Genomic DNA, 14,843 nt, shown 5'->3' on the forward strand with positions numbered 1-14,843 from the left:
TCTACATTTCAGTAACAACTTAATTGCTTCAATTCAAATCCATTGTAGTGGTGTACAGAGGCAAAAATTACAAAAATTGTGTCACTGTCCAAATACTTACAGACCTGACTGTATCTTAGATTTACGTACAGTACAATAACTGTACTTTAAATCTACCTTTAAAACAGTAATATTAAATAAATTAACTTTCAAGTCTTGTACAAATGCATACAGTAACAAAAATACATTCTTCCCTACCAAAAAAGGGTCTGATTCTAATCTTACTGCTGAGACTGAATATAAAGTAAACTATTAGTGCAAAGAAAAACTCATTCATTCACTCTTTATACATGTAAACAAAGCAACAAGATTATATATGTCTGACATACATCACAGTTTAAGATTATTTAACAAGAAAACAAGCATATTCATGGATGTTGGTGTAACCCAGGTTACCACAAGTCCTATTGAAGCTGAAAGAAAAGAAGAAAAAAAAAGAGAGAGTATTAATAGCATTCACAGATATGCCAGAGTTATTATTTTTTTATTTATTATCTGTGAAGTTAGTGAGTTTTTTTTTTTAAAAGAAAATGCATAAAGTTAAAAAAAAATTCATTTAGAATAGTTATTTAATTGAACATGTGGAAGGGCCGGTGCCAGGAGAGACGGAGAGAGAATGTTCTTTGGCCAGAAAAAAAAAACGGCTGGTGAATCTGCTCCTGATGCAGTGATTAGGTGATTCTGAAAAAGAAGAGGAAAAAAAAAACAGAGTAAGCAAGCATAACTAACAGTTGTATCAGAGAAATAGTAGAGATTTTGAGATAGAAGCACGGATTGAACGCCATCAGTCAGTGACCACGAGTGGATGTTAGCGTGAGCGCTACAAAGGTGGAAAAATACACTTCTTAAAGTTGGAGCTTTTGCCGTTCTCAGGTCTTTCTAAGTGAAAATCGAATTCTCTTGGTAAGTGAAGTAAATGAATTCTCAATTACTCATGTTTTTGTGTGAACATTGGGTAAATAGTGTTCAAATATTAAATGCTGTAGTGTTATATACATGTTGAATGTAAAAGATATATAAAAGTTAATCTTCTGTTCAAAATGGGAAGAATATTATGTGACTGTGCCAAATAACTAATGTTTCAAGATTGAAAGCTACTTTTGAAAAGTTTACGAGTGCTATTTTAATTGTTACGTCGTGTTATTGAGCTATGAGCTAATTGTTAATCGTGACGCATGTGATACGGGCAGATGAGGCCTAAACGCGTCATTTGAAGATGTTATTTACACATTTATGCAGTTTCAATGTGTAATGTTAGATAAAGATGGAGTTAAGTATGTTGAATCTTGCTTTATTTACAGATCTACTGTTGTAATGATGTATATTTTGCAAAGAAATGCCTAATTGTATTTCTGGCCTTGTCTTTTGCAAGGTTGGGTCTTTTCTTTTGTTTTTTGACTTTTTCACATTTTTCCCCCTATCCTTTCCCTTTTCACCACCCCCTGAGTTGGATGCTTCTAAATTTTTTCTTGACACTGGGCGATTTCAGAGGATTTTGAACTTGAGCTGTCCCTGCTTCGCGTTAAAAGGTGTCATTGCGTGCAGGAACTGGCGAGCCATGCCCATATAAGGACTGAGCTTTGAGGATCAACAGGGTGGCAGGACTGTACATATTATTTTCCCTTTCCTGACTGAACTGTTTTGCTCAGAACTGAGTCATTCCCAGAAGAAGGATCTTGGGGAAGCAAGATTAGACTGGGACTCTGGGCACTCTGACCAGTCTGCATCTACGCAGCAAGCTGAGATGCACTGTGTGTTCTGACGCCTTTCTATCATAGCCAGCATTAACTTTTTCAGCAATTTGTAATACAGTAGCTCTTCTGTGGAATCGGGCCAGACGGGGCAGCCTTCACTCCCAATGCATATCAGCGAGCCTAGGGCGCCCATGCCCCTTTTGCCGGTTTACTGGTTGTCCTTCCTTGGACCACTTTTGGTAGTTACTAACCACTGCATACCGGGAACACCTCACAAGAGCTGAAGTTTTGGAGATGCTCTGACCCAGTCATCTAGCCATCACAATTTGGCCCTTGTCAAAGTCGCTCAGATTCTTCTGCTTGCCCATTTTTCCTGCTTCCAACACATCAACTTTGAGAACTGACTGTTTGCTTGATGTCCAATGTAGCCCACCTCTTGACAGGTGCCACTGTAGCAAGATGTTATTCACTTCACCTGTCAGTGGTTTTAATGTTATGGCTGATTGGTGTATGTGACAAATAAAGGCTTCTTCTTTATCCCCGTATTCCAAACTTCTAGCCGAAGACGACACAAACAAAATGTTCACAGTCAACACAGACAGCCCCAGATGCAGCACAGCCCTGGAAAACAGAAAGGGAAACTGACTTTGCACTTGTACTTCATTGGGCTCAGCCATGCAGAACTCCTGGAGTCCAGGTTGATGCATTACAGAAGTATAACTATACATTATACCACTGGATCGCTGTACCTGGTACACTGTACCTTTCAAAGGCTTTTTTGCAGACACTTTGCACAAATACCACCAATCAGGCAGCTACAAACCTGGCCAAGGGCAAAAAGTATATGTGGTCTGGTGTCACTGTAGAAGTGTTCTACAAATTCATTCATCAATGGTTCCTCTATTCTTATCCAGGATTACTGGATGGAGAACCATATCTACTCTGTCATAATCTCTGGACAGAGATTGCTGGGAGTCCCAGCAGACATGAGATAGACAGTGCAGCATCTGCCGATGACCATTGCCAACCCCATAGACACAAGCAAGAAGGCCCCACAAGGACACAGAACCTGTGAATGCTGCCAAAAAGTGGATAAAAAGAAAATGTGGACACCGTGGCAGTGCAATGCCTGGGATGTGGCACTGTGCCTCATTGTGGACATTAACTGCATTGTAAAATGGCACAGCTAAAAGTACACTGACACTGAAGGACTGACCAGACTGAAAAATGCCTGTGACTCATCTGTTTGACATATGCCGATCAGCCATAACATTATGACCACTGACAGGTGACGTGAATAATATTGATTATCTCATTACAGAGATAGCAACTGTCAGGGGTTGAAATATATTAGGCAGCAAGTGACCAGTCGGTTCTCGAAGTTGATGTGTTGGAAACAGGAAAAATGGGCAAGCGTAAGGATTAGAGAGACTTTGACAATGGCCAAATTGTGATGGTTAGATGACTGGGTCAGAGCATCTTTAAAACGGCAGACCTTGTGGGGTGTTCCCGGTATGCCGTGGTTAGTACCTACCAAAAGTAGTCCAAGGAAGGACAACTGGTGAACTAGCGACAGAGTCATGGGCGCCCAAGGCTCACTGATGCGCATGGGGAGTGAAGGCTAATCCATCTGGTCTGATCCCACAGAAGAGCTATTGTAGCACAAATTGCTGAAAAGTTAAAGCTGGCCATGATAGAAAGGTGTCAGGACACACAGTGCATCGCACTGTGCATGTCAGAGTGCCCATGCTGACCTCTGTCCACACCTAAACAGTGTTGCAGACCAGGTACACCTGGTCTGGGGGGGGCCTTGATGATCAGATCAGGGTCTTGATGTGCCTCATGACAAGCCTCTCGAAGCACTTCATGATGATGAAATGATGATGATGGGTGTGAACGGGATGGTAGTCATCCAAGTGCGCGCGCACGCACACACACACACACACACACACACACACACACATACACACATACACACAGCCGGAGCAGTGGGCAGCCTTTTTCTTTTTTTTTTTTTTTGCTGCGGCGCCCGGGGAGCAGTTGGGGGTTCGGTGACTTGCTCGAGGGTCTCACCTCAGTCATGGTATTAAGGGTGGGAGAGAGCACTGGTCATTCACTCCCCCCACCTACAATCCCTGCCGGACCTGAGACTTGAACCCACGGCCTTCAGGTTCACCGCCGGGTTGCAAGTCGACTCTCTATCCATTAGGCCACGATTGCCCCTATAAATTGTTATCAGTTTGTAGATTTAATAAAGACAGCAGCCAGACGCCTTACTAGAACCAGAAGATTTGAATACATCACTCACAGAAGATCACATCACAGAAGATTTGAATACAATCTTATCTACAATGCATTGGCTCCCAGTGAAATTTTTGATTGATTATAAAATACTACTAATGACATATAAAGAAAATTTGCCGTGAGATTGCTGTGGATGTGACCATACGGATACCCTAAAGATAGCTGTGGATGGTCTTGCTTAGATAGCCTAAATATTGCACTTGTTTAAACAGTTTATGCTCAAGTCTCCTTCATTATACAGTGGATAACTTACTGTAACTTGGATACTATAGACTTAAAGCTAAAACTCTAATGAAATCAAAAATGAGCCTGATACTTATACTGAAGATCGTTTCAACACACTTAGCACTGTTTGACTCTATAGTTTAAGGTTGTGGATGAGTAATGACTCATAATCGCACTGCCTGGTACAACCCAGAAGAGCATGGGTTCCAGTTTGATTCTGGTTCTTCTCAAGGTTTCTTTTTCGTGTTGTTTCAGGGAGATTTTGCTTGCCATCATCACTTCTGGCTTGTTCATTATGGATCAATATACTATCTGGATTTCTGTTAAGTTGCTTTGTGACAATGTCCATTGTTGAGGGTAGGGTAGAAATTAGAATGCCTTTTACACCCCACCCCCCTTCCCCACCACACCACCACCACCAATACCACCAATTTCAGTGGATCAGTATTAATTGGACAATTAGCTGCTCAGCTGTTTCATACCGAGGTGTGGGTTATTGGGGTATTCCCTCATTGTTTCATTTACAAGTAAGCAGATAAAAGGTCTACAGTGGCATTTACATTTGGAATCTGTTCCTATTAACTCTCAGAATGATCAAGTCCAAGGAGCTGTAACTGCCAGTGAAGCAAACCATCTTTAAACAGAAAAATAAAAATAAATCCATCAGAGAGATAGCAAAAAAAGTGAGTTCTTCCATAATTGTCTTTCTTAACAGTATATATTTTTCATATTTGGAAAACATATACAGTGAGGCCCATAAATATTTGGACATTGACAAATTTATTGTTATTTTAGCTTTCTACCGCAGTATATTGGAGTTGAAATTAAATATTGTATATGAGCACAAATTGCAGACTTTCAGCTTTAATTTGAGGTGAATGGTGTAGAAATTACAGCACATTTATGTGGTTCCCCCTTTTAAAGGGACCAAAAGAAATTGGACAATAGGATATTCAGCTGTTTCATGGTCAGGGGTGTGTTATTCCCTCATTATTTCACTTACAAGTAAGCAGATAAAATGTCTAGAGCTAGAAATGTCTAGAGAGAGTTAACTCTCAATATGAAGTCCAAAGAGCTGTCACTGCCAGGGAAGCAAACCATCATTAGGCAGAAAAATCAAAACAAACCCATCAGAGACATAACAAAAACATTAGGTGTGGCCAAATCAACTATTTGGTACATTTGTAAAAAGAAAGAACACACTGGTAAGCTCAGGAACACCAAAAGGCCCAGAAGACCATTTAAAGCAACTGTGGTAGAAGACAGAAGATTTCTTTCCCTGGAAGAAAAACATCTTCACAACTTTTGGCCATCTCAAGAACACCATTCAGGAGGTAGGCATATCTGTGTCAAAGTCAACAGTGAAGAGAAAACTTCACCACAGTAAATATAGCGGGTATATCTCAACATGTAAACCATTGATAAGCCTCAAAAACAGGAAGAGCAGATTGGAGTTTTCCAAAAAATAAAAAAAATAAAAACTACAAATCTCATACATACTGGAACAACATCCTATGGACAGATGAGACAAAGATCAATTTGTACCAGAGTGATATGAAGAAGAAAGTATGGATAAGAGAAGGAACTGCTCAATATCCGAGGCATACCACCTCAACTTACAGTGTCGGCATGTATGCCAGTGGAACTGGTTCCCTTGTATTTATTGATGATGTGACTGCTGACAGAAGAAGCAGGATGAATTCTGATGTGTATAGGGCTATATTATCTGTCAAATTCAGCCAAATATTTCAAAACCCATTGTACAGTGCTTCACGCTGCAGATAGACAATGACTCGAGGCAACCCAATACTTAAAGCATAGTTAACATTGTTCCAGGCTTAAAAGGTTTATTGTAAATCAATATCTAGTAAGCTCCTATGTTGCATGTATGACTTTTATTTTAAATAAGCACAAACTTGAAAAGGTTTTCAAGAGAGGAAACCTAGATATAAGCAAACAAACAATATCTACAAGCATTTCTTTAATTTGGCTTTTTCACTATTCCCAACTAAACATTAAAAGCTACTATTCTATTAATTTACTATTAATAAATAATATACTATTAATTTACTGTGTATCTACTTTTTAACAATATAGTTAGAACATTTGTATTAAAGTCTAATAGGCCCTGTTCAAACCTGTAAAATGGACATGATTTAATTAAATATGCTAAACATTAGACAATTTTAATATCAGACCAAATTAAGTAGTGGTCAGTCCCCTTTAAGTGAGAACACAGGCCTTTTTTCAGTGTACATTGACATTAGACGTGTGTCTGCCTGTGGCACAGCGAAAGTAGTACATGAAAAAGGGCCGTACAGCATCGTCTCTCAGTCCGTAGATGAGTGGACTTAGGCAGCGTGGCAAGATCAGCACAAACACATAGCTTAGATAACGCAGGTCCGCGAAGAGGCTGCTGCTGGTGCTGGCCATTGCTGCAGCTTTTTCTATAATGCTGTAGAGAAAAGAAGTAAGACACAGGCCCAGCTGAATGAGGTGCAGCAGAACAGTCCTGTGCGCTTTTGCAGCAGAGTCTTTGTTGGAGGAAATGGACCTGGTTGTGATCAAAATTCTGACATATGTGGAAAGGATGATCATAGTCACTGACACAAAGTAAAATATGTTAAAGCCCTGATAAGCATCTAGTTGCCATTGCTTTATGAAAAGCCTTTCTCTTGTGCAAAATATTTGTGTGGTTAAAAATTTAGGATCCATCAGTACTACATAAAGAAAGTCAATTATAAAGTGCATCGCACCCATAAACCAAATAATTCCAATGGCAATATAAGTTCTTTTCGGAGTGACTATTTCAGCATGTCTTAGAGGAAAGCATATGGCCACAAAACGCTCTACTGACATGAGAGCCAGGTTTAAAGGTGCGTTTCGGAAAGTTACACTTGAAACAAAAACTAAAAAAGCACAAGCAGCCATTACTAACTTGAGATAGGCGAGACCAAAAATATACAACAAAGAGGTAACAAAGAGCTGAATTGAGTCATTGAGAAGCATGTGGGTGAACAGAATGTAGCGTGGAGTCTCTTTAAAAGCAGGCTTGCTCCAAAGAGTGTAGACCATGATGGCATTCAAATAGATAAAGAACAGAGGTATTAATATTGCAAAATTAACTTTTGATATTCGTCCCTCAGTCAGTGCAACCTGGAATATTTGCTGATGTATAAGCAAAACCTCAACTGTGCTATCATTAGTAACTGACATAATATGATACAAAAGAGAAACATAAAATAGTTACAGATATTATTAACAAATCACCACCACTTCCTCACAGATCAGATTTTTCCAAAGTAAAAAAAAGAAGACAATATTTATCCATTTTATGCTTACACTAATCTTTTATATCTGGTGCGGAACCCCACTTTCATATGTTACCCCAGCTCCGAAGAGTAATACAGTTGTGAGCTGACAGTTATAATAGGCACTATGTGAGCCCCAGAGAGAGATGATGACACATCTCTGAGGGTACATAGTGGACTTTATGTGTTCATTTATTCCTTGGATGTTGTTATTCAGTTTCCCTATGTGATTATTTGTGTGGTGTATTTCAAAGACAAATTAGAAATTTCATGAAAAGGTTTATTAATGTACATGTCATTCTTTAGTCTGCACTGTAAACCTCTTTCATAAACAACATAGTATAGCAGTCAATATCTGTAATATCAATATCTGTAGGATAAAAAACAAACTACTTTTACTTATTTACATTCAGAGAGAGACATCTTGATCCACGAGCCAATCAAAGCTGTCTGTTGGAAGAGGTTCAGGTCTGTGGCCTTATTTCATTCAGCCCATACAAACTTATTGAAAAGCAATATTGAAACAGCCTGTAACTACTTCTCAACATTTTCACACTAGAACAGTAAGATCTAGAATTCACACCAGACTAGCATAGTCACTGCCTGCATTCTGTTTGCAAGTGTGTACGCATCTCACAGGGCTGAAACACTGTTTAACGTCAATGCCTATCTGCTACATTTGGTGCAAGTCTGGCCTGCATATAAAAAAAGAGAAACATATTGGGTGTTTAGTGTGCATCAGAGAGGCAAAACACGCACATGCCAAGAAAATCCGCGGTCACTTTCAGGACAGAGGAGACACTCTGCGCATGTGGCAGGGCATCCAGGCGATCACAAACTACAAGACAACATCACCTGCTTGTGACAGTGACGGCTCCCTCCCAGATGTGCTGAATGACTTCTACGCCCGGTTTGAAGCACAGAACAACGTGATGGCAAGGAAGACCACACCTCCTACCAACGACCAGGTGATCTGTCTAACCACAGATGAAGTGAGGAACACTCTACGCAGAGTCAACCCACGGATGTCTGCTGGACCAGACAACATCCCTGGCCGGGTGCTCAGGGAATGTGCAGAACAGCTAGCAGATGTCTTTACTGACATCTTCAACATCTCCCTGAGCAGCGCCGTTGTTCCCAGATGCTTCAAGACAATGACCATCATCCCAGTGCCTAAGAAGTCTTCAGTCTCCTGCCTCAATGACTACCGTCCCATTGCACTCACACCCATCGCTATGAAGTGCTTCGAGAGGCTTGTCATGAGGCACATCAAATCCCACCTTCCACACTCACTGGACCCACTGCAGTTTGCGTATCGTCCTAACCGTTCAACAGACGATGCCATCACCACTACTCTCCATCTGGCTCTCACCCACTTGGACAACAAAGACACATACGTTCGAATGCTGTTCATTGACTTCAGTTCAGCATTCAACACAATCATTCCTCAGTACCTGATCAAGAAGCTAAGCCTACTGGGTTTGAACACCTCCCTCTGTAACTGGATCCTGGATTTCCTGACTGGGAGACCTCAGTCAGTCCGGATCGGAAACAGCATCTCCAGCACCACCACACTGAGCACTGGAGCCCCTCAGGGCTGCGTACTCAGCCCGCTGCTGTTCACTCTGCTGACTCACGACTGCGTAGCAATGCACAGCACAAACCACATCATGAAGTTCGCCGATGACACGACCGTGGTGGGTCTCATCAGCAAGAACGACGAGTCAGCATATAGAGAGGAGGTGAAACATCTATCAGCCTGGTGTAAAGCCAACAACCTATCTCTGAACGTGGACAAAACTAAAGAGATGGTTGTTGACTTTAGGAGAGCGCAGAACGACCATTCTCCACTGAACATCGATGGATCCTCCGTGGAGATCGTGAAGAACATCAAATTCCTTGGTGTTCATCTGACGGAGAACCTCAACTGGTCACTCAACACCAGCTCCATCAGCAAGAAAGCCCAGCAGCGTCTCTACTTCCTAAGAAGGCTGAGGAAAGCCCATCTGCCACCCCCCATCCTGACCATGTTCTACAGAGGGACCATCAAGAGCATTCTGAGCAGCTGCATCACTGCCTGGTTTGGGAATTGCACTGTCTCGGATCGCAAGACCCTACAGCGGATAGTGAGGACAGCTGAGAAGGTCATCGGATTCTCTCTCCCCGGACATTTACACCACACACTGCATCCGAAAAGCAAACAGCATTGTGGATGACCCCACACACCCCTCTCACACACTCTTCACATTACTGCCATCAGGGAAGAGGTTCCGAAGCATTCGGGCTCTCACAGCCAGACTGTGCAATAGTTTTTTCCCTCAAGCCATCAGGCTTCTCAACACACACAACTGAACTGGAACTAAACTCACACACACACACTCACACTCATTCAACTTCATACATTCATTAAGTTATTACAAACAAGTTGGCTTGTTCTACTGTTTACATTGTACATTCCACAACTGCTACTGCTGCTCTGCTTGGTTCTTTTTGCACATCACTGGCACTGCCACTTTAATACTTGTAAATTTGCACATTGCACTGTATATAGATATATATACAGTAGGTTACGGGTTACTGCTATTTTGTGTTTGTGTACTTGTCCTGTACAGTACTTGTCCTGCACAGTACTTGTCCTGCACTGTCTCGTGTTGTCTGTTCTGCACTGTTTTGTTTTGCACTGTTGCACTAGGTTGCACACGATGCACTTTATGTGGCTAGGACAACTTAGTCTAGTCCTCAGCTCTGTGTTTTGTAACTCTATGTTGTGTGAGGTGACAATGTTGCTTTATGTAGCACCAAGGTTCTGGAGAAACGTTGTCTCATTTCACTGTGTACTGCGTCAGCTATATATAGTTGAAATGACAATAAAAGCCTCTTGACTTGACTTGATTCAGTGGTTGAAGCCAAATCCCAAAATGTATCCCCTAGTGTAGAGACCAAAAATATGTTGAAAAAGGAAATTTGAAGGAACATAAAGACAAGAGGAGACTTAGAAAACATTTTTTGGAAAACATATACAGTATATTAGGGTTAATATTTACTAGTTGGCCAGTAATTGTTTAAGTCTCTTTTTTGGATGTTACCTACCCAAATTGAACCAGGCATGTATGGGGTTAAATTCAGTATTCTAACTCCACCCATTTCTGTGCGTAATGACTCAGCTATTTCTAATTATTTAGATTCAGCCCATGACTTTCACATATAGTTCTTTAAAAATGAACCACACTCAGTCCTGTTAAAGTGGATCAGAAAGGGAAGTAGCTGCAAATGGCCTCAGTGCTTTTGGTGTTCACATTGCAAGTGGACTCAAAAGGGGACTCAGTTCTCTTTCTGGAAATTTTAGCACTGATGAGATCTCAGACAACTTGTTCACACCATGACTCTTTTACTATAGTGTAATAGCTGTGTAACACTGAAGTGTCATTCAAAATGGTCGCTTTATATGATTCTATCATTTGCTGAAATGCTATGATTTGGATGAAAAACAGAACAGGCAAAACAAATTGAAGTGAAATACAAATTTGAAGTGAAAGAAGCATTTTTGCATTGTGAATGCATGTGAATGTGTAACGCGGCAGGTGCCTTCTCAGGCAGATCCGCGGCCACCTTCACGGGCTTTTATAGCGCGGCGATCTCAACAAGGTAATCAGCGTAAACGTGCAGCACCTGGTTGCGCCTCTTTATAAGCCCTCTGATTGTCTCACTCTGCGTGCGGACATAGATCTGTGCCAGGTAACAGAGCAGCACCACGCTTCTCTGATTGGTGATTTTGACATGTAAAAAAAAAAGAAGTGAAGAAAAGAGAAATTATTGAGGGAAAGAAAGAAAAGGGAGCTCAGGATTAAAGAGGAAGTGGCACAAAACTAAAGAGGAGGACAGACTGAGAGTCCTCACTCCCAGATAAAGATTCAGCCATCTTAAGTTAGAGATTTTGTCTCATTTGGTGCCTTTAAGTTCGGCCAGAAGGAGGGCCCGTTTTAAGTTGTGTTTTTCCGCCGCGCTGCGGCGCTTTGAGTTCAGCCGTTAGATTTGAGCCTCCCGATCCAGTTTCACAAGCACTGCAACACTCACAAATCCCATTTAATAAAATTAGCTCAGTGGGTAACGTTATGGCTTGCGGTTCACAATCTCTCCGGTTTGTATCCCGCTTTAGGCAGCTGCATTTTAGGCGGAGTCTTTTGATCCGTCTCCGCACTTGGCTCCTCTCAAACCATATATATTGTCCTCTCGGGCAAGCAGGGCCTGCGCGACATTTATTGAACACCTTATCGCCTAGCCCCATAACAGAATGCAAAGAAGCATTCACATATGCACAAAAAAATACTGATTCATCGATCTGAGACCATTGGAAACTGAAACAGACCAAGTGTAAAAACACCCAAAATTGCCAAGTGTTTAAACTCAACACCAGGGAAGCAGTAACTTCGGTGAGATCTTGAACTTTCTATGAAGTTGGTTAGCTTTATGATTGTTATCTTGCTTTTTATCTAAAACTGGAAAACTTGCTAAGCAGATAAAAACAGGTGTTAACAGGCTCAAATGCGTGTTGAAGACACATTGTGATCTGACAACTCAAACCGCATTCGGAGGTGGTCTGGGAGGTACATGGGCACATCACATTTGTAGTGTGAATGCAAATGTGTCTCAATTCATCCTGGACAGCAGCGAAGGACCAACTAATCGACTGCGTCATTGCCCCAGTCAGACAATATGTAATCGTTCAGAGACAGTTTGGAAATTGTGCTGAATGGTAGCGCTTTCTGCAGCTAGGCTAATTGATAAAGGCCATGCTATAACATCAGAGATTAAAGCAGCTGCTCTTCATAGCTTTATTTGTCATCTCATCTCTCATTCATTCATAAGTTTCATTACAAGACCATGCAATTAAAGCATCTAAAACAGTCTGCAAAGATACATGAGATAGGATTTACAGGACCTTCTTGTAGTCTGATCACCCAGGATGGATGTTAATGCCAGGAGTGAATGGGGCCTATGAGACCAAGCTTTTGCAAATAGCACTATTGTATTGATACTAATGTATGAACTATTTGGTACATTTGTAAAAAGAAAGAACACACTGGTAAGCTCAGGAACACCAAAAGGCCCAGAAGACCATTTAAAGCAACTGTGGTAGAAGACAGAAGATTTCTTTCCCTGGAAGAAAAACATCTTCAAAACTTTTGGCCATCTCACAACACCCTTCAGGAGGTAGGCATATCTGTGTCAAACCTCAGCATGTAAACCATTGATAAGCCTCAAAAACAGGAAGAGCAGATTGGAGCTTTCAAAAAAAAAAAAAAAAAACCTACAAATCTCATACATACTGGAACAACATCCTTCATGAGACAAAGATCAGTTTGTTCCAGAGTGATAGGAGGAAGAAAGTATGGATAAGGGAAGGAACTGCTCAATATCCGAGGCATACCACCTCAACTTATGGTGTCGGCATGTATGCCAGTGGAACTGGTTCCCTTGTATTTATTGATGATGTGACTGCTGACAGAAGAAGCAGGATGAATTCTGAAGTGAATAGGGCTATATTATCTGTCAAATTCAGCCAAATATTTCAAAACCCATTGTACAGTGCTTCACGCTGCAGATAGACAATGACTCGAGGCAACCCAATACTTAAAGCATAGTTAACATTGTCCCAGGCTTAAAAGGTTTATTGTAAATCAATATCTAGTAAGCTCCTATGTTGCATGTATGACTTTTATCTTAAATAAGCACAAACTTGAAAAGGTTTTCAAGAGAGGAAACCTAGATATAAGCAAACACAATATCTACAAGCATTTCTTTAATTTGGCTTTTTCACTATTCCCTACTAAACATTAAAAGCTACTATTCTGAGTTTAATTTACTGTATATCTACTTTTCTATCTACTATATCTACTATATAGTTAGAACATATGTATTAAGGTCTAATAGGCCCTGTTCAAACCTGTAAAATGGGCATGATTTAATTAAATATGTTAAACATTAGACAATTTTAATATCAGACCAAGTGAAGTAGTGGTCAGTCCCCTTTAAGTGAGAACACAGGCCTTTTTTCAGTGTACATTGACATTAGACGTGTGTCTGCCTGTGGCACAGCGAAAGTAGTACATGAAAAAGGGCCGTACAGCATCGTCTCTCAGTCCGTAGATGAGTGGGCTTAGGCAGCGTGGCAAGATCAGCACAAACACATAGCTTAGATAACGCAGGTCCATGAAGGGGCTGCTGCTGGTGCTGGCCATTGCTGCAGCTTTTTCTATAATGCTAAAAAGAAAAGAAGTAAGACACAGGCCCAGCTGAATGAGGTGCAGCAGCACAGTCCTGTGCGCTTTTGCAGCAGAGTCTTTATTGGAGGAAATGGACCTGGTTGTGATCAAAATTCTGACATATGTGGAAAGGATGATCATAGTCACTGACACAAAGTAAAATATGTTAAAGCCCTGATAAGCATCTAGTTGCCATTGTTTTATGAAAAGCCTTTCTCTTGTGCAAAATATTTGTGTGGTTAAAAATTTAGGATCCATCAGCACTACATAAAGCAAGTCAATTATAAAGTGCATCACACCCATAAACCAAATAATTCCAATGGCAATATAAGTTCTTTTCTGAGTGACTATTTCAGCATGTCTTAGAGGAAAGCATATGGCCACAAAACGCTCTACTGACATTAGAGCCAGGTTTAAAGGTGCGTTTCGGAAAGTTACACTTGAAACAAAAACTAAAAAAGCACAAGCAGCCATTACTAACTTGAGATAGGCGAGACTAAAAATATACAACAAAGAGGTAACAAAGAGCTGAATTGAGTCATTGAGAAGCATGTGGGTGAACAGAATGTAGCGTGGAGTCTCTTTAAAAACAGGCTTGCTCCAAAGAGTGTAGACCATGATGGCATTCAAATAGATAAAGAACAGAGGTATTAATATTGCAAAACTAACTTTTGATATTAGTCCCTCAGTCAGTGCAACCTGGAATATTTGCTGATGTATAAGCAAAACCTCAACTGTGCTATCATTAGTAACTGACATAATATGATACAAAAGAGAAACATAAAATAGTTACAGATATTATTAACAAATCACCACCACTTCCTCACAGATCAGATTTTTCCAAAGTAAAAAAGGGAAGACAATATTTATCCATTTTATGCTTACACTAATCTTTTATATCTGGTGTGGAACCCCACTTTCATATGTTACCCCAGCTCCGAAGAGTAATACAGTTGTGAGCTGACAGTTATAATAGGCACTATGTGAGCCCCAGAGAGAGATGATGA

At 40.8% G+C, this 14,843-nt stretch overlaps 2 protein-coding genes across 2 annotated transcripts; both read right to left on the bottom strand.

The window, feature by feature from the left end:
• Positions 1-6,509: 6,509 nt before the first annotated feature.
• LOC113541425 (odorant receptor 131-2-like) lies at positions 6,510-7,547 on the bottom strand. The gene has a single exon (XM_026938388.3). It carries the CDS (start codon positions 7,476-7,478, stop codon positions 6,510-6,512), a length of 969 nt encoding a protein of 322 aa, XP_026794189.3. The 5' UTR covers positions 7,479-7,547.
• A 6,079-nt stretch (positions 7,548-13,626) lies between these two features.
• On the bottom strand, positions 13,627-14,595 carry LOC113541426 (odorant receptor 131-2-like). Its single transcript, XM_026938389.3, has one exon. It carries the CDS (start codon positions 14,593-14,595, stop codon positions 13,627-13,629), a length of 969 nt encoding a protein of 322 aa, XP_026794190.3.
• Positions 14,596-14,843: the final 248 nt, after the last annotated feature.

The sequence above is a fragment of the Pangasianodon hypophthalmus genome, chromosome 15 (assembly GCF_027358585.1).
Source record: "Pangasianodon hypophthalmus isolate fPanHyp1 chromosome 15, fPanHyp1.pri, whole genome shotgun sequence".
In the NCBI taxonomy this organism is placed as follows: domain Eukaryota; kingdom Metazoa; phylum Chordata; class Actinopteri; order Siluriformes; family Pangasiidae; genus Pangasianodon; species Pangasianodon hypophthalmus.